This window comes from Hippoglossus hippoglossus, chromosome 6 (assembly GCF_009819705.1).
Source record: "Hippoglossus hippoglossus isolate fHipHip1 chromosome 6, fHipHip1.pri, whole genome shotgun sequence".
Classification (NCBI taxonomy): Eukaryota; Metazoa; Chordata; class Actinopteri; order Pleuronectiformes; family Pleuronectidae; genus Hippoglossus; species Hippoglossus hippoglossus.
Window position 1 is genome coordinate 17,353,319 of NC_047156.1, and position 21,667 is coordinate 17,374,985.

The following is a 21,667-nucleotide window of genomic DNA, read 5'->3' on the forward strand; positions in this document are numbered from 1 at the left end:
GAGAGCAGGAAGTGCTTTGCAGACACACACACACACACACACACACACACACACACACACACACACACACACAAACGAAGAGACACAAACAATTTAGTCAAGCATGTTCTCATGTGGAACCTGCCGGCATCTAAAAGAGGAAATGGTTAAAAAAAAAAAAAGCAGAAGTCAGAGTAACGGAAATAGAAAGAAGTCTGACGCTCAGCATGTGCTTGTTTGTACCTGTGATGAACAGCATGTGATTTCTCAAGCACAGACAACACATTACAAGGGATGAAAGTCAGCACGTTGAAGAGATTGATGCCTGTGTTTATGAGCTTGTGTCCTCCTCCTCCTGTGTGGCTCTGAGCAGCTGTAATCCCCAGATGAGCAGAGTGAGCATGGAGGCATCTTTTCGACTTGAAGACACCCCACAGTCTACACACACACACACACACACACACACACACACACACACACACACACACACACACACACACACACACACACACACACACAAAAGAGGGAGAGCTGTGGAGACAGTTGGCTGACAAGGTGTTGATAATGAGCTGAGGATGTCTGGCTTCAGTCCACCACTGTCACTTCAGTGTGGCAGCATTTTGGCAGCATTGCTAAAGATATACTCAAGTTTTCTGTGCGGTAATCCTCGTCCATATACTGTGACTAAATCTCCAAAATTAACCCCTTAAAGAGGACGATGGCACTACAAGTCAGTGTGTTTATGCAGTAGGAGAGTGTGGGAGACAGATGAGCTGTTTGTTCTGTAACGGAGAGCAGTAACACAGAGTGTGAGGTCAGAAGAAGGGAATCGCTCGGCTCTGCTCATACTGCGGCCTTTGTTTTGTCCTGATCCTACAAGTCATACTTACGGAGCCCACAGCTTTAGTATGAGCCTCAAGAATGTTGGCATCCAATTAACAGGGAACGTCAGTGGACATACTCAGACGCACACAAACACACAATGGACAAACAGTTTCTGTCAGAGTTTGCAGTGTGTCTCTGTGGTTCTACATTTACAGCCATTCACGAAAGGGTTAGGGGTTAGAGTTTGACTGAAAAATTGATTTACACATTTTATTTCTTAACACCCAACTGCCATGAGTTGCAAATAAGAAAAGCCTAATAGGGAATAGGAAACAAGCTGTAAACACAATAAAAAAGAATATATATATATATATATATATATATACAGTATTATCAATCAATCATTCAATCAATCAATCAATAAATCAGTTTTATATGTATAGCACATATTGACAAATCATAATTTGCCTCCTATGGCATAAGGTTCAATATCCTCTGCCCTTAACTCTCATTACATTTAACATATTAGGAAAACTGTGGCTTACTGATATTTATAAATCAAGCGGTTGCAGAACATATTTTCTAAATTATGTCTATGCAACATTATCCTTCATTTGTAGTAAATTTTGTGTTCACCTGGAAAATCTACTGTAAATACAATATTCACTCTCATTTTAGCTTGATTTTGGTCTCCACCAACCTCAAATATCATTTTTTCCCCCACAGACCCATGGTTTGATGTGGTAGAGTACACAGAAACAGAACAGATCTCTAAAAGCAGATTTGCTAACAAAGACCACGCCATTCGTGGTGCATAAAGTAATTTATTGGATTGCGAGACAATGTTGGACGGATGGGTCAGGGTCGTGATGAAGGGGGTCGAGGAAAGGGATGGAGGGGGTCAATTGAAGTTGTAACATGGCTGAGAACCCGGACGTTGAGACTCAGGGTGGGAGCACGTCTCAATGAGCTTCTGGTTTCATTATCCCCTGGGTTCATGAACATGGGAAGAACATGCAGTCTCCATGGCAGGGACCTATATGGCCGAGGTCCGGACCAACCATCCAGGAGTGGGGCTTCCATACCACCTGCTGAGAGGGCAGAGAAAAGCAGAGAGGGGGCTTGGGGAGGGGGGTGCTCATTAGAACCGAGACAAACGGAGGAGAAAGGTTAGTTACGCTTATGTAGGCATACATGGGTCATTGAGTTAACAAGGCACAGGTGAGTGGATCAGTGAGGAAGAGAGGGTGAGGTGTGGTCTTGTTCCTGAACCTCAGTTATAATAACTCCTTTACATAAAAAGTGCATAGGAAAGTCATAACTGAATCATCACAAAATATATACAAACACACAGATTATACATACACAATTACAATAAATATATATCAGCACTGATGTTTCTGGAACGACCAAATTCAACATTCAGGCTAAATAAATCAGATAAATTTATTGCAGCGATGAACTGCTCTTCCATTCACACTGGTCAGATCCACAAGCCCTCGCTAGAACTCACATCAGTTGCTTGTGGATAAACCAGAGGGACATGCTGTGCAATTACTCTGCAGTGACAGTGTATCATTGTCACTGTCAGCTGGACGTGTAATGGTACCTCAGAGATATAAAAGTCAGTGATTCACCCCGCAATCCACTTTACACCACTGGGCTGCAAGCCTTTACCTCCGAGCATCGCCTTGGCGCTCTGCGGTTGCTTAGCAACCCAAGGAAATTGGAGGTGCCTTTGAATTAGGGCATTTTAAGAGGTGATTTATATGAACGGCCTTAATGATAAATGCCTCCATAAATCTGGAATTTTCTAAAGGCTATTTCTATGTATTCGTCATTAGAAGATGATCTAATTCTGGTCACATACTCTGCAGCATCACAGAGCTGCAGACCTGGCGCCTGATGGAGTATGAGGCGGTGGCTTGTTGCTACATGCAGGGTGCATTTTTATGTTATAGTGCAAAAGCACAGGGAGGGAACATGGCCGGTTTCCATGACATCATAAACAGGAAATGGGAAGGGACCCGTGCTGCCAGAGGAGTCCAAGTTGCCAGAGAGGTCAGAACGTTCCCATAATGTGAGTCCATGCACTCAGAGGGACAGACACACACAAACCCACACTCACTCACAAATATATTTATAAACACTCGCACAATTAATCACAAATATAAATCCAGCAATGCTTGCAGCTAATTTTATCTACACCCTTCCCACTCTCTCTTTTGTCTTCCTGGGAGTGAGAGAAAAAAACGGGTCCTTCTCACGTCCCTCAGTAGAAATTGGAGCAGGGGGAGAAACCGCCGCAGTTCTTTTGGTTGCCTCCTCCATGCAGGTCCCATCCCCTACGGTCACCATGCCAACCTGTGTGAGGAGGAGGCTTAGCTGCGAGGCCCCAAAGAGACTTGATGAGGTCCTGGGATAATTAGCAGCTCATTATGGAGCCCAGTGAATAGACCAACGAGCTGGAGGAGCCACAAGGGAGAGAGAGGCAAACACACAGGATCTGAGCTTCACATCAAAGCCAAGCGCTCACTTCTTCACATCACACAATACAGAGGAGGGAGAGATGGGAGAGAAAATATTGCTCTCCATTCACACCTACAAATATAGCTCATAATCCCCAGTTTTTAAGCTTTTGCATGTGTGGTTGTGTGTGTGTGTGCGCGTGTGTATGTGTGTGTGTGTGTGTGTGTGTGTTATTCATGATCTCTGCGTCACAGCAATCTGAGTTTTTTTTTTCTTCCCCCAGAGGCCTCAGATGCTCTACAAATGCATTAAAACACAGTGCCAGTCCGCCTACACACACACACACACACACACACAAACACTCACAATGATTCCACTCTTGAACTTAAGCTCTCATAAAGTACGGGAACACAGTGTGAGTGCCAGAGATCCCCAGTTAAGCTATCCGTCTATCATCCCCCCCCCCCCCCGATGCTGCATCTCACCGTGTTGGCTGTGCCTCTGTTTAGCATGCAGGCAGACTTACTCTGAAAAACCATGCACATCACGATGCCAGGTGACCCATATTGCAGTGCGGTGAAGTCTAACCTTGTATGAGCTTCATTTTCTGAGTGTATGTGCATCCCTGTGTCTGCACCTGCTGCTCCCTGACACTGAGGTGATGCACGAGTGTTGATACAAGTGCTGCATCGTAGAATATAAGTGACATATTATACGTTGCGTCATTTGAAATTTACGTTCCACACGCACTGTAGCTATCTGTCATTATTTAACATTGTGGCTCTTTGATGTTCTTGGAACTGTGCTGATTCATTTAAGTCATAAAAAAGAATCCATGTCTCCGTTCACCAGTTTCCTGAGGATCAAAATCCACCTGCATGAGAAGCACATTAGTCTTGGATACAGACAAGAATCCGTCTGCAGAGAGAATCCCTTCTCACAGGATTGAATACAGGGTGACCCAGATTTGATGTTTATGAAAATATACAGAAAAATACCGCAGTGAGGGCCACGCGCTCAAGAAATGCGAAGCAATATAGAGAAAAGGCTGTAGCGTTAGTGTCCATCTGTTGCAACAGCAGGGGGCGCTCCGCTTCTACTTTGGGGACATTTGTACCGCAGATCAGTTTTCTGTGAGGTTGTGCTTTGAATCATAGACATGTGAGAGATAAAAAGGTTTGTGTGAAGTGGTTGCATTGATTTCTGGTCATGTTTTAGGTACCGATCAGTTTGTCATCATGCAGCCTTTCAACGTTATTATGTATGCCATGTCAACAGTGCAGCACCTGCTCCCCCTAGTGGTAGTGAGAGAAATAAATTACCAGTGTGAAAAGGCAAATATTTGTGCTCTTTATTCAAGTGAAACTTATTACAAACTACACGCTGGGTAAGTCTGTCTCAGGTGTGTTCTTCTGGTGCAAATATCCCAAGATAATGGAAAATAAACAAGATAATGACAAAGAAATCTGCAGTTTTATTCATTAAGTGTGTCTGAATATCTTCTGCTGCTATAAATAAGTTACTTTCAGGAGGTTTTAGTGATTTAACAAACTTCAGTCTATTTCCTTTCCATTTTTGGCATCATGGCACATGACAATCTCTCAATCTTTGATGTTCTAACAGTGTCCTCACAACACTGGAACTCCCCCCCCCCCCCTTATCACATGCAACTACAATGACAAAATCAATTCAACAGCATAAGTAAGACATTGTTTAAAAAGGGTTGTTTAATTTAACAGAAATTGTCAGACGAAGGCACATGATGCATGAAGATACGGCTGATTGATCACATAGTGCACCAGAGATGAGAAGAGAATGTAAACCTGATCTGTAGTTCTGCAGGTCAAACTTCCTCAACTGCGTTAAAAAACAGAAACAACATAATATGATACAGTCGCTGACAAGAACAAACATCGACACAAACAATGTTAAAGTGGCTGACAAACATTAAAAAGTGGTCTGTGGCTTCATGTGAAATCCTTAGAGGCAATGTTCATAAGACAAACAAATAACATTAGTCAGTCCATTAAATAGGCTCATAATTCAACACTTAGAAACTGTAATGTGCTCCTCCGTCATCACCAGAGCACTGAAGGCTGTTTGTTGAGTCTTTAAAAAAAAAAGAGAATTGCATTTTTCCTCGGAGAAAACGTCTTGTATCACAGTATAACCCATCGCCTCTTAATCACATTATTAGTAAAAGACATGGAGAGTGGGTAAAACACCCATAAGACATGTAAATACAGAGAGCCAAGTGTTGTTTGGGTGCACATGCATGCATCACTGCACTGGTGATTCTAGCGTGTGTTGATATCACCATGCTACCAGCCCAGTGAGAGTCATGTTTGACCCCAGAGAGAGGAGACAGCTGGACTCATCACACACCAGCAGTGGCTTCTTCAGTGGTTATGATCTCTCATGCAAACATTAATGACAGCCCCCTCTCCCCACTCCAGACAACACCAACGGCCTGTCACTGTAAAACATTTATATAAACACACACACTCCTAAAAAGAATCATTCTTTAAATCAAATATATTGCACTTTAAACACGATGACCAGTACACAGAGAAACTTTAAGAGATGACTGACCACAAAAGTCAAACAAGGCAATCATAAGACAGGGGCGGGGAAACCTTCGGCCTCCAGGCTGCCAGACAAGTTCATATAAAGAATTTCTCATGACAGCAACTGATTTATTTGATTTCGATTTTACTGCAATAAAAGCTAGCGCTTCCTTCAGTGGGGACCCCTACAGCTGCCTGTCAGGTCAGTCAGGGAGAATGAAACGCACACATAGCCTTCTTGCCGCTAAAATTGTAAAAGTAAAATTGTGCATTGTGTGTGAATGTGCATTTTCCTACCCTACAAGATCAGAAGCCTGATATGACCTCCACTGAACATGCTGATGTCTTTGCATGTGAAAACTGAGCTGAGCACATTTGCTACACCGTTTAATGTGGAACCATCTGGTGCGCCTGACAACTGACTACAACATGAAATCGTTGAAGCAACAAGGAGCTTCAGGTAAAGTACAACAAACTCTCACCGCTCAACTGTTCTTTTCTAAACTCACTCTCGCAAAGACTTGGTTCTGCTTAAGACCCTGGACAACCACCTGCGAGGAGCATCATCACCACTACCATCTGACACAGACGACTGTGCAGCACCAACCGCATTAAATAGCCCTTGATAAGGAAAAATGTTCCTCACCCCTGCAAGGAATGAAGAAAATAAACACGTAGAAAACAGGATGCTAATTTCCTCTGTGCCATGCGGGAATTTATCAGTGCGAACCTTCATCTCCCGTTCACTTCCAATTTGTTTGAGCGAAGGGGGGGATAAAACATTCCCTCCGCAACGTGGCTTCATGTGGAGTTCAACTTCAGTGAACTTTGACCCACGGATTTGCTTTACATGCACTTATTTGTGAAATAGCCCTAAGTAGGTTCCTCATTCAAATCAATAATTCAAAGTTTAAATATATATACACTCGTTCACCTCTTTGGGTGAAAGTCTGATTAGAAAATCTAGTTAAGTATGGAGGTAATACCAGAAGCCTGTTAGCTTAACTTAGCAAAAAGACTAGAAACAGGCCCAGAGAGCCTTCCAGCATCCAGATCTCATGGACCAATATGTTACGGGTTTATGTTAAGCTAAGCTAAAAAGCAGCTGATTGCAGCCATACAGATGTGAGCGTGGTATCGATCTTTTCATTTTACTATCAGAAAGAAAGCAAATAAGCACATTTCGTCTTAGCCTTCTTCTTCACCATGTGCAAGATTGCAAGAATTTCAGTGATATTAAAGTTAAGCTGAGGCAAAATGAAAAGAATAACCATTTTCTTCAATTTGGCCTGATCTATGGATTCTATTCCTTTAAAATGTGGTAAAGAGTGAGTCCCATGTTGCTGCATTATGGTGAAAAGCATTTCTCTTCACCCTTGCCTTTTGGCCTTTTGTGTCTTGTGATTATTAGTTTTTCATCAATCAGTGATGAGCTAACAAAATATACTGTTATAAATGTTATTGTCACGATTAAATGGAAATATTAGCTACAAACATTCAAGTTTAGACAAGAAAATCACCAAAATTTCACTTTAAAAAAAAGAACAGTGACTTCTGTAGATGAATGGCGATCGTGTCCTCTGACGATTGTACAACCAATCCTCTTAGACTATCCTAATAACTGACAGTGTGGTGTTATTGTTGATTTCAGTATGTTCAGCCGAGCACCAGCAACCTGTCCATGGCGTACTGTAAACGGTCCAAATTCTTCCAGAATATGGTCAAGAAGCAAATCCCCAGGAAGGTAGCGACCACATGGTATCGGCTCCTCATCAGTGGGGCGGCAAACTTAGCAACAGTGGAGACGCACACCAGGATGACGGTGATGATGGCCAGCATGATGTTGATGCTCTTCCCCAGCAGAACCCGGGCGTCGTGGCTCTCGAGCTGGACCGTCTGCTGCTGCTGCTGCTGCTGGAGCTCCAGCTTGGACACTCGCGTCTGACACGACTCGAGGGCTTCCTGCAATAAACACGAGAGAGAGAGAGACTTCACGGTCCTGAACATTTCCAAAGTGGCTAAAGGGTATTTTTCTGACCTTTTAATCCTCAATTACCCAAATTCCCCCAAACGATTAATTATGTATCAGAAGAAAAAACACGAGGATGGAGAGGGAAGTATGTGGTCATGAATGCCAAGCGACAAATGAGACGATTTGTTTCGTAGAGTGTTCTCTGATGAAAGGAAAAACTTTCCCCCCCACTGTGGTAATGATCTCATTAATTCTTGAACAAGCTTCACTGATGTGCTGAACATGACCTACTGATCCCCCAACGTGTCACATTTTTATGTAACAACCAAAAAACGACACGTCTAATAGAGCGTGGCAATTTTCTGTCCAATCATGTCCGTGACTGAGAGAAAAGTTATCGAGCCCGACCCAAATCTGTTCTTTGTGTCCAAACCTGAGCCCCATGTTTTTCCTGATTACTTGAGGGGCATAAAAAAAAATCAATTAGATTGTAAAGTCTTCATAACTGCATACCCACACTATGCAATAAAGCTTTAACAACCAGCTACCTAATAGGTAGCTGGTTGCTAAAGCTAACAGTCGTCTTAATTGTTTCCAGCTCCTAGTTTTTAATCGTATCAATATTTCTGGGGTTGGATTCCCAGAAGGGTTTGCACATTTTTACATAGAACCAGTGCTTAGCTTATGAGACCGGATGTGCTTGGGTTAAGACATTAGCCTGAGAGAAAAAGAATCAAGCCCATCCTGAATCTGATGTTTTGCCCAATTACAGGCACGTACAGTGTTAAATATCAAGTAGAAAGCCCTGCCAACATGTCCCAACACAACCATCCTTTCAAAATGTTTGTTTGAATCCATCTCTGGTTGGGTATCCACACTCTAACCTGTATGTCCCTGGCCCTCTCGTGTGCCTGGTAGGCCACCCGCTCCTCAATGCTGGCCAGCTCCTGCTTCAAATTCGCCATTTCATTTTGGTGAAGCTCCGTCAGGTCGTTCAGTTGGTCTTCCAAATGTTCATACCTGGAGATCAATGCAGAAATATTATTATTCAATCAGATTTTAAAGTGTATTTTTCACATGTTTACATCAAACTTATCTCAAACTAATGATATATTTATTATACATAAGGTCTTGTTTTGTATTATGTAAGTAAAATGACATAATTGGAATACAAAATACCTGTATCTCTCTTCCTGCAGTGTTTGGCTGAGGATGCCATACTCTCTCTTGAACTGAGCCTTCAGCTCATCCATGTCATCCTCGAACTGGCTCTGAGCTTCTTTAACCTCCCTCACCTCCTCCAGGCTCAGGGCCAGTCTGCTCTGACTGTCGCCACCTGCTGGCTGCCCCTGACCGTGTGCCTGCCCCGCTGACACCCCTCCTGCCGCAGGGTGTCCGTTACTGTCTGCTGAAATAGAAGCGCTCTCCGAGGAGCACTCGTCATCACTGGGGTACTTGGGCTTGCTGACCATAGAAGTGCTGCTGCTCAGCCCCTTCCCTGCACTGTCAGTGGGTAACGGAGAGGAAGCATCAAGACTGGTCTTGAGGTGGGCGATGTTGTCAGCGCTGCCAAACTTGTTCCTGATGAGGTTGGCGAACTCTCTGGGTTTGCTGAAGAAGAAAGGAGGAGAGAGAGAAACGCCTGGTCCGATGGTCTTGATCTTGTCCATGGTCGGGTGTCGGCCACTGCCCGTCATATCCCTCAGCAGCTCTCTGGGCGACTCCCTGGGGATGGTGCTGTGCTTGACAGCGGACGGATGAGGGGATGGGCTGTGATGGATTTCACTGTCCTTCATCTTTCGATGATACTGCTCCAGCTTCTTTTGCATCTGAGCGATGTTTTGAGCCGATTTCTGGTTCTTCTTCTCAAACACCTGCTTGATGCGCCCCAACTGCTGCTTCTCCGCACTGTTCACCAGCTTCAAATACTCAGCTACATTCTCGTCTCTCGCCGTTTGCTCAATCTTCAGCTGCTCTGTGACTTTCAGTATCTTTTGCTGGAGGTTGTCCAAGCAGGAACGACTGCGCTGGATCTCGAAACCGAGAGCGGGACCAGGACTTGTATCGCTGAGGTCCAGATCCAGGTTGTTCTCTGAAGAACCCCGCCTCATCGAACCAGGGAGGTTCAGTAAACTGCCTTCAGTGCTCCGATCCTGCAAGAGGGAGAAACAAAGATATTCAGAATGAAGCATTTAGGGATGATCTTACACCACAGAAATGTGTCTAATCAGCAAAAGATTAGATTGGTCATCCAGGAAAGTAAATATAGGGCCGGAAATTCCTATTCCATGCATCACCTGGGGTTCCTCCTCTACCCAGTTTCAGTTTACATCCATGTCTGTCCAGATTCATATGATGTAGTGAAGACTTCAAAAAGGAATTGAATAAAATGTATTTGATCTTAATAAATGTATAAATTCTTGAGTTCTGGAAAAAATGTGGTCTGTGAGGTCACATCTGACTTTATGTGCAATCCATTGCATTACTGCACACATAATGACGATAAGAAGTAAGGTGAACAATAGTATATGTGCATGCATTGCATTACTGCACACATAAGTAGAAGAAATATAAGTAAAAAAAAGGGGATAACAACAAATACTAATAATATAAATGGACAGATAAATGTAATATAATTAATAAAATAATGTCTACAAACATACTTAATCAAAAGCCAGGCTAAAGAGATAAATATAAATAGATAATGTATTTTGTGAAATCAGAGCTACCTTTGACCACCAAAATCTAAATGAGTTCATCCTTGAGTCCAAGAAAAACCATGGATTTAAATTTAAAGAAATGATCTCATGGTATTCCTGAGATATTGCATCCATAAGAGTCTGTACATATGGACAGACGAAACACAGTTAAACTAATACACATTATCAATCTAAAAGTAAAATGAAGGGAGCCTTATTAACTGTCCATTACAATCTACAGTTACATGTGGCCAATGTGTTTACAACAAACAGTTTAACAGACAGTTAGAAATTAACGGTTTGGATAATTGGGTTAAATTGTTTAATTGCTCAGCAGACTAAGCTGTAGATGTGTCTACAACAGTTTCACTGCTCCCGCGTGGCTCTACAAAAGGTCTGGTGAGTGAAACGTTGCTGAAACAATGAACATAAGGTTGTCAAATAATCGTGTGTTTGAATGTATCCATATACAGTACCTCCACACACTACTCCCCTGCCCCGGATATTGCCGCTGTGAGACCATCTGGTGTGTATGTAATGCTCTTATACGTTGGCAAATCTGCTACATTTCTTCTCAGCAAGAATTTAATCCTGTTTGTTTATAGTATAGTGCACAGATAACAGCTATTAATGGGTATGAAAGATGTGGAGCGTGCAGACCTAATGTAGGTCAGTGATAATGTCACACGAGGCCACGAGCCTGAGGAAATCCCTTTTCCAGACAAAGTCCCCTAGTTTTACACAAAATTACCATTTCCCTGATGGAGGCTCAACATTATCGACTGTGACTGATGTGTAAATAGCTCACTGTTGAGCGGAGACTTTCTGAGGAAGAGAAGCTGAATAAATACGACTACAGTAAGCAACTTTAACTATGGCAGGAAACCTTGAGACGCTCCAAAAAGAGGAAGCTGGGGGGAAACAGCGAATCAAGGACTTTATTAGGTTTCCGAGCAGGATTTCTTTTTTTACTGAAGTGTCACTTCTCTGCAACAGTGACATAAGAAGCCCTGCAAGTTGATCACAGCACAACAGCACAGTAATGATAGGAGATGTAAGCCTAATACAAAGTGTTGTACAACAAGCACTATGGGCTGCACAAAGCTGCACTAATCCTTAACAAATGTAACACTGCTAGTTTCAAGCAAATAAACAGATCACAGCCGACTTAGGACTAAATCCTGATTAGCATTTCCACATCAGCACATTATAGTTACATATTGCAAGATAAGTACCTTCACAATTGACTCACCGACGCTCCTCCCCACATGACTGTCAGGTGGACAGGGGTTTATCAGGGACATTATGTATGGCTGGACGTGCAAACTGAGTCACATATACACTGATGCTGAGACTTAAACAAAAACACATTTACCTGATCCGTTTACACACGTGCCTTCCCATTTAATTGCCTTTGGCACAATCAACCTGTTAAACCTGTTTGTGAGGCCAATAGAGAGAGCAGCTGCAATATCGTCTCTGCCATCTCTGTTTATTACTAGAATGGAGTTTCACCATAATGTGCAACACATAAACTGCTTTGTAGCCAACTTGTTTGTAACAACACTGGATCTGTCATTATCTCTCTCAATACCAACAGGATGAAGTGCTGGGACATTTGTGTTTGACACAAGATGAATCTTTATGATCCCGGTGATCGCATTTTTCCTGTAAATCCAGTTCAAAATGTCAGTTTGCCCTCTGGGTTTCGTGACTACATATCTGCAAATTCACATGTTTGTTTTGAACTAATTAGCATTTATTTTACTTTGCACTATTCTATTGGAATTGATTCCTGCCTGTTTCTGTGTCTTATCTGTTCTTCAGTCTGTTTGCTGTGTTTTAGGAAGTTTGTTTGCAGCAAAGACTGCAAACAATCCTATGAGTCTAGGCAACTCAGTTTCTGAAGAGATCAGTAAGACTTCTGCTTCTTTTTCTTCTTCTATTGTTTAATATGGTCTTATCTTCCTGCAATCGTTGCAAAAGTCTAAACTATTCCAAAAAGTGTTTTCACACTGCAAACGAACCAAACCATGTTTTAGATTGATCTGGACAGAGAACACATTTTTCGGTCAGGCTGAATTTTGGTCGATTGGTCTGGACCACGGTCGGAGGCACCTTTCACATCTAATTTGGTTTGGACGAAAACTGAAAAGTCTGAAGGTGTGACCCAAAAAAGTTAGGTGTGAAAGTTGCCCTATAATGTTTACTTGTGTTCTCTACCTGTTTGTATTTATGTGAAACTTTGTATTTAACTGCTGCCCATCTTGAGCAGGACTCCCTGGCAGAATATATTTTGTATCTCTGGAACCTTCCTGGTTAAATACAAAAATAATAAAACAAAATTGATTTCAAATTAAACATGTTAATCATTGTGCCAGCTAAACATCACCATGTTCACATTGTCATTGCAAGAATGCTGCCATGCTCTCATCATTTAGTCCAAAGCACTGCTGGTGCTTTAAGCTAAAGGGCAACTTCCAGGCTGTCAACTCTTACTGTTGTGTAAAATGTGTTGTTTATTGGTCTCTGTGATTGATATTATACTGTGCATACATCATACTTATTTATCAATACTGTGTGGCTGGAGAATGCCATGCTTATTTCCACAAGCGTGCCTGCAGTATTTCAGCCTCTGTCCTTGTCCCATTCTCCCCCCCCTCTCTGGCATCTGTCCTTCTTGAACACAGGACTCATTCTCTGCAGAGAAAAAAGCACACTTTGTCGTGTCCTACCTCTGCTCTGTCCAGGACTCCGATGAGCGAGCTACTTGCATATGGATTCACTGGCCTTACGTAGCCTGAGGAGCCTTGCACCCGATCGCAATCCCCTCTCCTCCCAGAGACCATGCAAATATCTCTTGACAGAACAATTAGTTTCACACATAAGCCGAGTTTTTGTCAAACCTGTTTGTCACACAAAAGAAAGAGTCCAATAATATCTTCCTTCTTAAAGAGGAAGTATGGGACAGGCCAGTGTGTAGGTTGCTCATGTTCCCCAGTCTTTTTAGTTTTCAAACGAGGAACACAAAGAACTGTCTGTTCAACCAGAAAGCTTAGGCAACATGCTCTTTATTAAGCACTGGAACTAAGCTGGCTCCTCTGAGCTTTTACCAAATGTTCCATGTTCTCCTCTGTAGCATTAGGGAGCAAATAGAGGTCTAAGTGAATTGCTTCAAGATGTTGTGATATCATATTTAGGGGATGAGCATATGAAACAGTGACCTGGCAACTATTGATGAGTCACTGTTAAGGCCTGAAACAAAACCAGGCCTCGACGAGGGTGGAAGTGTTTGGAACGAGCAGCAACAAAACTTCCATTTTCACACTAATGCATCAAGTGAGTGTCGAGCCAAATTTGTTTCACACAGCTGGAATGATAGGCGTACACTTTGTGTTAAAAAACACGATGGCTCTTGGCAGGATGACTCCAGATTCATGAGAGCAGCTCGAATGACGCTGATAACACAAGCCAGATGTTTTAAACTTACTAGAGACCAAAGTTAAATTTGACATCGGACATTTTCCTGATGAGATACTCTGCGAAAATTGTACCATTTCAATCTAATAAGCCAATTTCCACCTCCGCTGCTGCCGCGACTTAAGAGTTTTACCCATAACTGCTGGAGCAATCTGAGAGCCTCTCTGGATGAGTGGCTCTGCTAAATGAATTAGTCTCATGCTGATGAAAAAGTCCTCCCAAATCTACCGAGAAGCTGCCCTACTTTTCAGTCCATTTCTCCCCATCACTCAGTTCTCCAGGGGTTGTTGAGGTAGGAAGGTGAAAGAGAGCAAGGATTGAAGGTTTGAAAGCCCAGTAACTGGGGGAAAGGCCACAACGCAGCAGATGGCAGCAGCAGAGTGCAACAGTTGGATGTACAGTCCTAAACTGAGGTCACAAATTGAAGCAAGGTAAGAGTTTGATGAGACTGTGGTACCATCTAACGTGATTTAACCTTTCTAGGTTGTTCTTGAGCAACACAGTTAGATCCTATCTGTGCTCACCGACTATAAGTATATAGTTTGCCTTTCACACATGCACTACACGGTGGGAGGTTCTCTGCATAGACGGGTTCACAACAATCAAATCTCATTTCCAAGTTGGATGTCGGCATCCTCTAAGGTACCCCTCTGTCATCGTGAGACATTTGTATTATTTTTGTTTTCAGTTTCTAACACCAAGTTGATGAGGTTTCTAACCCCTCGCTCGTGGTGAATTCGCTGGACCTTATTCTGCTGTATTTTCACATGGGTTCACTCAGACGTTATCCGACCGACAGACAAAACAGAGAGGGTCTACAGAAACTCAAACAGATAAGAGATAAGGGGATGGAAGTACAACAAAGAGAGATGGTCCCAAACTAAGCTCAGCGGCACAAATCATCCCAATCATCCTCATCTCCACCAACAGGATCTACAGGAGTCCTCTGTGCCCCCGGGGTGCCTCCCTCACACCTAAGCCCCTGCATAAGCTCCCCCCTTCACCACGCTGCCCTACATAGCACACACAGCGTCTGTGCCACAGCATGACCCATTTTAATATGCTCTGACCCCACTCAACAGCATAACATAAAGATCCAACTGCATTAGCCTCAATCTTGACCCGACAAGGGAGAGCCGCTTGTTGTTCTGCTCCGGGAATTCGCACAAATATTTGCTGCTTTTCGGGAGGGGGAGAAAAGTCATGGTGAGTCGCTAGAAACTGCAGATGCTGCTTATCTTGCACTGCAGTGTTCTCCCTCTTGGATCAATGGTCTAGTTAGCGATTCAGTTTTTCATGCAAAAACAGACACTGCACCCCCTCTCCCCCACTGCAGCACCGGAGGAGGCAAGAAACTAGAAGCAATCCAAAATTTAAGCTGTGAACTGTAGTGTAGCAGAAAAGCACAATTTATTTAGGTTCCACTGGTTGTGCAGTGGGTGCATTCTCAACACTGAGCTGCATTAGTCTAATACATTGTGAGTCAGATTAGCAGAACATACAGAATCTGAGCCTGTTTCTTGCTAAGCTCGCTGTTCCTTCCACAAACAAGTCATCTTATTCAAACAGGAAGGCACTGCACCACGTTATGAGGAAGTACTGTTTTCAAGCAGTCACAATCACAAGCTGTAATCTGCTGAAACCATCAGTTCAGGTCATGCAGTGAATCACATACATGCTGCACGTGTTTGCAGCTCTGATCTGAATAAATAGATTTAAATGATCAGGCTGTGGTGTGTTGTTTGGTACATAGGGTGGCACTTTTATCACACTTTCTATATTTTCTTTCTCTCTGTTTGTGCCTCTCTGCACCCCAAGAAAAACACACAGAAAAAAAAAAGAACTGGCACACTCATCGAGATGGAACAAAACCGTCCCTTCAGTGGAGAACAGAACCACAGAGGGGAAGAAGCCTGCAGTGCTTATTGGTATTCCTTCCAGCTGATCCTCATGGATACAGACACTCTCCCACTCAGGACTCACACAGGGAAACCGGAAAAAAACAGAAACGGGGAGAGTGAGAGCGACAGGGAGCACATCTTTTGATCGGAGAGCTGACCCAACATCTCCTCCTCCTCCTCTCATCTGCATCCAACAGCTGCCTATGTGGTCTTCATCTGAATAAAAGAGGGGGAGGGAGAGAAAAAAATTGCAGCAGAGTTTGAAGTCTTAAGTTTTCTGAATGACTAATCCCCAGGAGGTCAGCAGAATGAATTGCTTAAAAGCATATTCGCTATTATCTCATAGACAAGCTGCTCCCGGACTAAATCAATAGCCCATTAACACTCTCAGTGTCTGCTTGCCCCCATCAACTGGAAGAGTATTGACTGGGATTCAATTAAGATAAATATGCAGCCATATTCAATGCACTCAGAGTGAGAGAGTGACTAGCCGCGATGACAAAGCAGGGTTGGTAAAGAGTCAAGCAGCTCATTAGCCTTGAAAATAGTGCTTGATAAAAAGAATAGAGCAGGGGGACAATGTTTGCAATTCAATGATTCACAACATAAAGCATATTAAAAAGGTTACTCAGACATGATGACTAATATGTTTGGCCTTTGTCTGGTGGCATGAATGTGCCGCAGCCACCACAGGTGAAGCAGAGGGTTCATGCAAGGACAAGATGTGTCACTGAGATATGGCCAGCACATCTCTGCAGGGCCCCCCTCCACTGAGGGTTAAAGACATTTGCTGGAAATGAGCCACTCAAGCTGAATTGTTGCATCATCTTGGCCTCTAACCCACTATGTCTTCTGCACAATGGCTTTTTGAGAAAAAAAAACTGGAATGTCATTTGCGGCCAACAAAAGAGGGAAAAGCAGCAATAAACCACCCAACAGAGTGAGATATGTCCCTCCATGCTATTGTGTTGATGGTTATACAGTGGCTGCGGAAAGTGATCAGACTCCTTCAATTTTTTGAACACTTAGCTGTGTTGTAGACATTTTCATATGTTTTTGCATGTTTATTAAAAATCTAAAACTGGACTGGATTCCACCTTCAGTGAAATGAATTGATAAGACCTGTGTTATCTGAGTTCCAACAGTTGACTGTGCCACGAAGTACACAACAGAGATAAGATCATGTTGAGGCATAGATCACAGCAAGAGTAAAAACATTTCTAAAGGTTTGAGGCACAATGGCAACAATAATTGTGAACCGGGTAAAGATTAGAACCACCCAGACTTTTTCTGGAGGTGTCCGTCTGACCTAACTGGGTACTGGGCAAGAAGCAACAAAAACCCATTGGTCAATCTCAAGCCAGTTTAAGAAATGAACTCCAGGAAACGTCCACATTGGGTCTGGACCTTCTCCAGAGAATGTCCTACACAGCAGGACTGTGCAGCATGCAGGAGGCAGGACATGATGTACTGTATGAATTCCATTCCGCCATTGGCCCGTATCACCAAAAGCTCTCCAATCTCATCGTCTTTCTAAATTGACATCTTTGTCTCTGTCTTCCACATGTATGACACCTCTTTTTCATATATTCTCTTTGTTTATTTCAGCTATGCATCCGGCATGTGTTACAAAAATCATCAACGCACTCACTCGCTTGCTCCCAGTGAATTCTCCAGACTTTATCTTGCTGTATTCTCACACAAAAATGTCAAGACACTCCGGAGAATGTAAGGAGTAACTGATGGTAACTCAGATATTTGTGTTCTCACATAAAGCCCCTCTGAATAATTTCAGGAGACTATCCAGCGTTCAGTGCAGGTCTGAAAGGAGATTAATTAACGAATGGATGAAGGTTGTAATGACCCAGACTTTTCCTGAAGTTGCCCATCTTTGGTCAGGGAGGCGAACAAGAACCCATCGGTCCCTCTTCAGAGTATCAGAACTTTCAATAATTTCTAAGAGCATGTTTTCACCTTGTCTTTATGGGATATTGAGTAGATTGGAGGGCAAAAACTGTGATTATTTTCCTTTAAGCATAAAACCTTAGACACATTAAAATGTGCAAAAAGAGGTAGAGTCTGAATACTTCCTGTCACAAGCTATTTGTGTATTACTCTTCTCCTTTAGAGGAAATGTTATTGACTCTAATTCATTTGACTAAGTGTTGCTCACAGGCCAGTGGCTCGGAAACAGAGCCCAGAGGACCTGAGAGCTCGCAGGAGATGCGCGATGCTGCTGAAAAACATGTCACCACCACCTCTGAAGAATAAGGTGGCTGCTCAACCGGCCTGAAGGATCATGCATAATCTAGCACTACAAACAAAGACGCAATAGCATGCTGCATGATACTTGGCTGACTTTCTGGTTGCACAAGTATCCCACTTGACAGAGCATTCCTCTCCTCCGAGTCAATGTGACCGAAAGCACCAACTCAGGTTTATCTGTTTGATTGCATCATCAAACCACGAGAAGACATTCAGTCGCAAATAGTTGGACTTTTTGTGTCTGAGCATAGATGCATCTGTTTGTTGTCTAGACTGGTGACGTTCTTTCGGTCAACTTTGTGATTTGGGCTAAATAGATAAAAATTTGTGATTTGAATAAGTTTCTACGTGCTGAGGTAAAACAATAACCATAAAACTGAGGTCAAAAACATGTCTGACAGTAATCAGGACATTTTTCTATGTGATCATCATCCACTCTTTGCTGTGGGTTTAGAATGAATGTTTACAGATGATTAGATTTATATACAGCACTACACCCAGAGCAAATTTGGCATACATTATTATATTGTGTGTATGTTGTTAGACTCAGTGCTGTTATAAATAAAGTTGTGAAACCATAAATGAGTTTTTTTACTATATATTCTAAATGTCAGTGTCACAAAACAGTACCCAGCACCACCTGTCATATAGAGTAGGGTTAAGAAAAGGTCACACGTTTAGTTACTGATTGACCACAAAACCATAACACCTGCCCGATTGAATGAAAATACACTAATCCTGCAAAAAACAACACATTAAGGCTTGAGTCTGAATAAACCATTAATTATCTTATTTTGTACAGATTAAATGCTCTGGTAGGATTTAGTTTAAAGTGCTGGACTGACGGTGCTTATTACTTCAACCAAGGAGGTTATGTTTTCACCTCTGATATTATAAACACTTGCAATCTGACCACTATAAACTATAGAATAAAATTTGATAGAAAGTTAAATCAACATTAAAAGGATCTATTTGAATTCAGACTATTGTAGTGGAAGGATGTTATCTTTCCTGGCACCTAAAAAGTCAGACACACAAATATCTGTTGATTTCTTTTAGACCCACAGAATTTAAATGGTTATTCGATTTGTGGACTGACAAAACCGTAGACAAATTTAAAATCAACTGAAAATGAACTAAAAGCGCAACTGAAAATTCATCTGATAATTAACAATGACAATTAACTAGCAATTAACAAAAACACAAAATTAACTCAAAATCAACTGAAAATCATGTGAACATCGTGGGTTTATGTAGGTTGGCAGAAAAAGAATTGGAAGACATTATCCAAGACTTTTCACCATTTTCTGACCTTTCACAGATTGAGAAAACAACAAATTGAAATGAAATCATTGCGAGTTTCAGACTGAATCTCGATCCAGAGAACGATTGTGACCGTCCCATCTGGATATGGAAAAACCCATGACGTTTACAGAGACAGACACCTGAAGGCTTCTCCGGGATGGAGACATTATGTTTCTATGACGAACACATGTTCACATGTTACATCTGAGCAGCAGGGTGACTGGGGCTCTTTGTTAGAGGAGAGATATGCAGCTGCTGCTTTCACATGACGTGGATCTCACACAGACTACAGTGTGTGTGTGTGTGTGTGTGTGTGTGTGTGTGTGTGTGTGTGTGTGTGTTTCTCGCTGGTACAGTAGCCACACAACAATGGTGCACAGCACACTCACATGATACTCACCATCGGGCTGCTGAGGTGTTTCTCCACTTCGGATAAACTTCGCACGGACACGTTGGCGCTGGGCATAATAATGATAATCCGGAGTCGGAGCTTCAGCCCGGAGACACACGATCACTTCTTCTTCTTCTTCTTCTTCATCCACCTCAGTTCAGCGGCAGCTCAGCACTCACCGCCCGAGTCCATGTTGAGACCGGACCGGCTCTCCCACTCTCTCTCTTTCTCTCTCTCTTTACACACACACACACACACACACACACGGTCTGCCCTCCTCAACGTACTGTGTGAACCTAAGCCCCGCCCACTCCTCCAGCTGCACTAGGAGGGGTTAACTCTTTCAGCGCGCGTGCCTGTCGGTGAGAGATAACACACAGATCACACAGTTCTCAACATGTGCAATGGACACACAGGGATTTTGAGTTTATTTCACTCTCCCTTCTCCATGACAGATGGTTTATTATTGGAGCGAGAATAAATGATGCAGGAGAAACCACATCGACTGAAAATCAACTGAACAATCACCTGAATAATCAACTGAAACTGAACTGAGAAATCACTATGATTATTTGTCTTTATTATCTTATTTAAGACAATATTATACATGTACATCGATTTGTTGATGTATGGGCAGCATTTAGGGCTAATGATGTAATGCAGTCATTTTCCAATATTTGTATAAGGGAGGTTTCAGGGGTTTAAGCAGTTCTAGAGCAAATATACGAGTTTCCTTCTCACCACAGTCATTTCTTGTCTGAGAATGTGGGGAAATCTAAAACTAAAGCACATTACATTTTCATAATTCAAAAGCGAGCCACGCAAACTGTAAATTATAAAAAATAAATATGGTTCCAAGAGAAAAAAATCGGGCTTTCTGGTAGATTTCAAAACAGTATTAAACATGTATAAAATTCTAATGGACTCTTTCCTTAATTCCAAAGTGAATAGCAAGTAAGTAAAGCAGTTCCCCTGGAGATGATTGTGTGTAATTGAAAAACAAACTGTGAGGACTCATAAAACTTAAGCAAAATTATTATATTTCAGTAAAAGTCAAATGAAATGGAGAGGAGACAATGAGTATCACACTCACAAGTAACGTATTGAGCATATATTGAAATGTGTAGACTTAATGGCACAATCCATTCATCCATCCATCTATTACGTACACCACATTATCTTCTGAGGGTCTCAAGGTAAGCTGGAGCCAATCCCAGCTGACATTGGGCCAGAGGTGGGGCACACCCTTTACCTGTCTAATCTTCATGACAAATATGTTGCATATTCTCTCTACGTCATTTCTCTCGATTCAACACAACCTGCAGAGGCAGATGACTGAAGAAAAATAAAAATGAATTGGAAACAGTTGGTCTAATAAGCTGCAGCTCAAGACGACATCTTCTCAGACTGTAGAAAATCTTGTGATTGTAAGATTAAAGTTGAAGATAATGTATAAGATTCTTTTTGTTTTTCATTAAACCAGTTCTGCTGGTTCTACTTTGCAAAACCTGCCTCACTTCCCCTCTAACACCCCCCAAAAACCCCAAGCAGCCATGGGAACAGTCCAACTGGCCCTTTCTCTCACATTCATTCAGCTTGGAATGAGCTAATCCACCTCAGCACACATACAAAGGGCCCATGTTGCATCACAAATCCCTCAAACTTCACAGAAACAGACAAACACTGTTTGTTTGTGCAATTGTAAACTGTTGGGTGGTTTGCTAAGAGATGTCGAGCATGTCCTCTATTGTTTGCACAGAACTTACAGTAAGTGAGTGCACCATGCGTTGACATGCATTAACCTCTGTGGTGCA

At 42.4% G+C, this 21,667-nt stretch overlaps 1 protein-coding gene across 1 annotated transcript; it reads right to left on the bottom strand.

The window, feature by feature from the left end:
• Positions 1-4,980: 4,980 nt before the first annotated feature.
• Positions 4,981-20,112, bottom strand: LOC117763336 (transmembrane and coiled-coil domain protein 3-like). Its single transcript, XM_034588369.1, has 4 exons — positions 19,863-20,112; positions 8,992-9,965; positions 8,697-8,832; positions 4,981-7,802 (listed from the first exon to the last, which is right to left on the bottom strand). Exons 1-4 carry the CDS (start codon positions 19,926-19,928, stop codon positions 7,497-7,499), a joined length of 1,482 nt encoding a protein of 493 aa, XP_034444260.1. The 5' UTR covers positions 19,929-20,112; the 3' UTR covers positions 4,981-7,496.
• Between the last annotated feature and the right edge of the window lie 1,555 nt (positions 20,113-21,667).

Excerpts from the sequence above, each read along its gene's own strand:
- LOC117763336 (XM_034588369.1), bottom strand. The coding sequence starts at position 19,928 with ATGCCCAGCGCCAACGTGTCCGTGCGAAGTTTATCCGAAGTGGAGAAA. Across the intron at positions 9,966-19,862 it reads AACACCTCAGCAGCCCGATG|GATCGGAGCACTGAAGGCAG; the intron begins GTGAGTATCATG and ends TCCCTCTTGCAG. Across the intron at positions 7,803-8,696 it reads AGAGGGCCAGGGACATACAG|GAAGCCCTCGAGTCGTGTCA; the intron begins GTTAGAGTGTGG and ends TGTTTATTGCAG.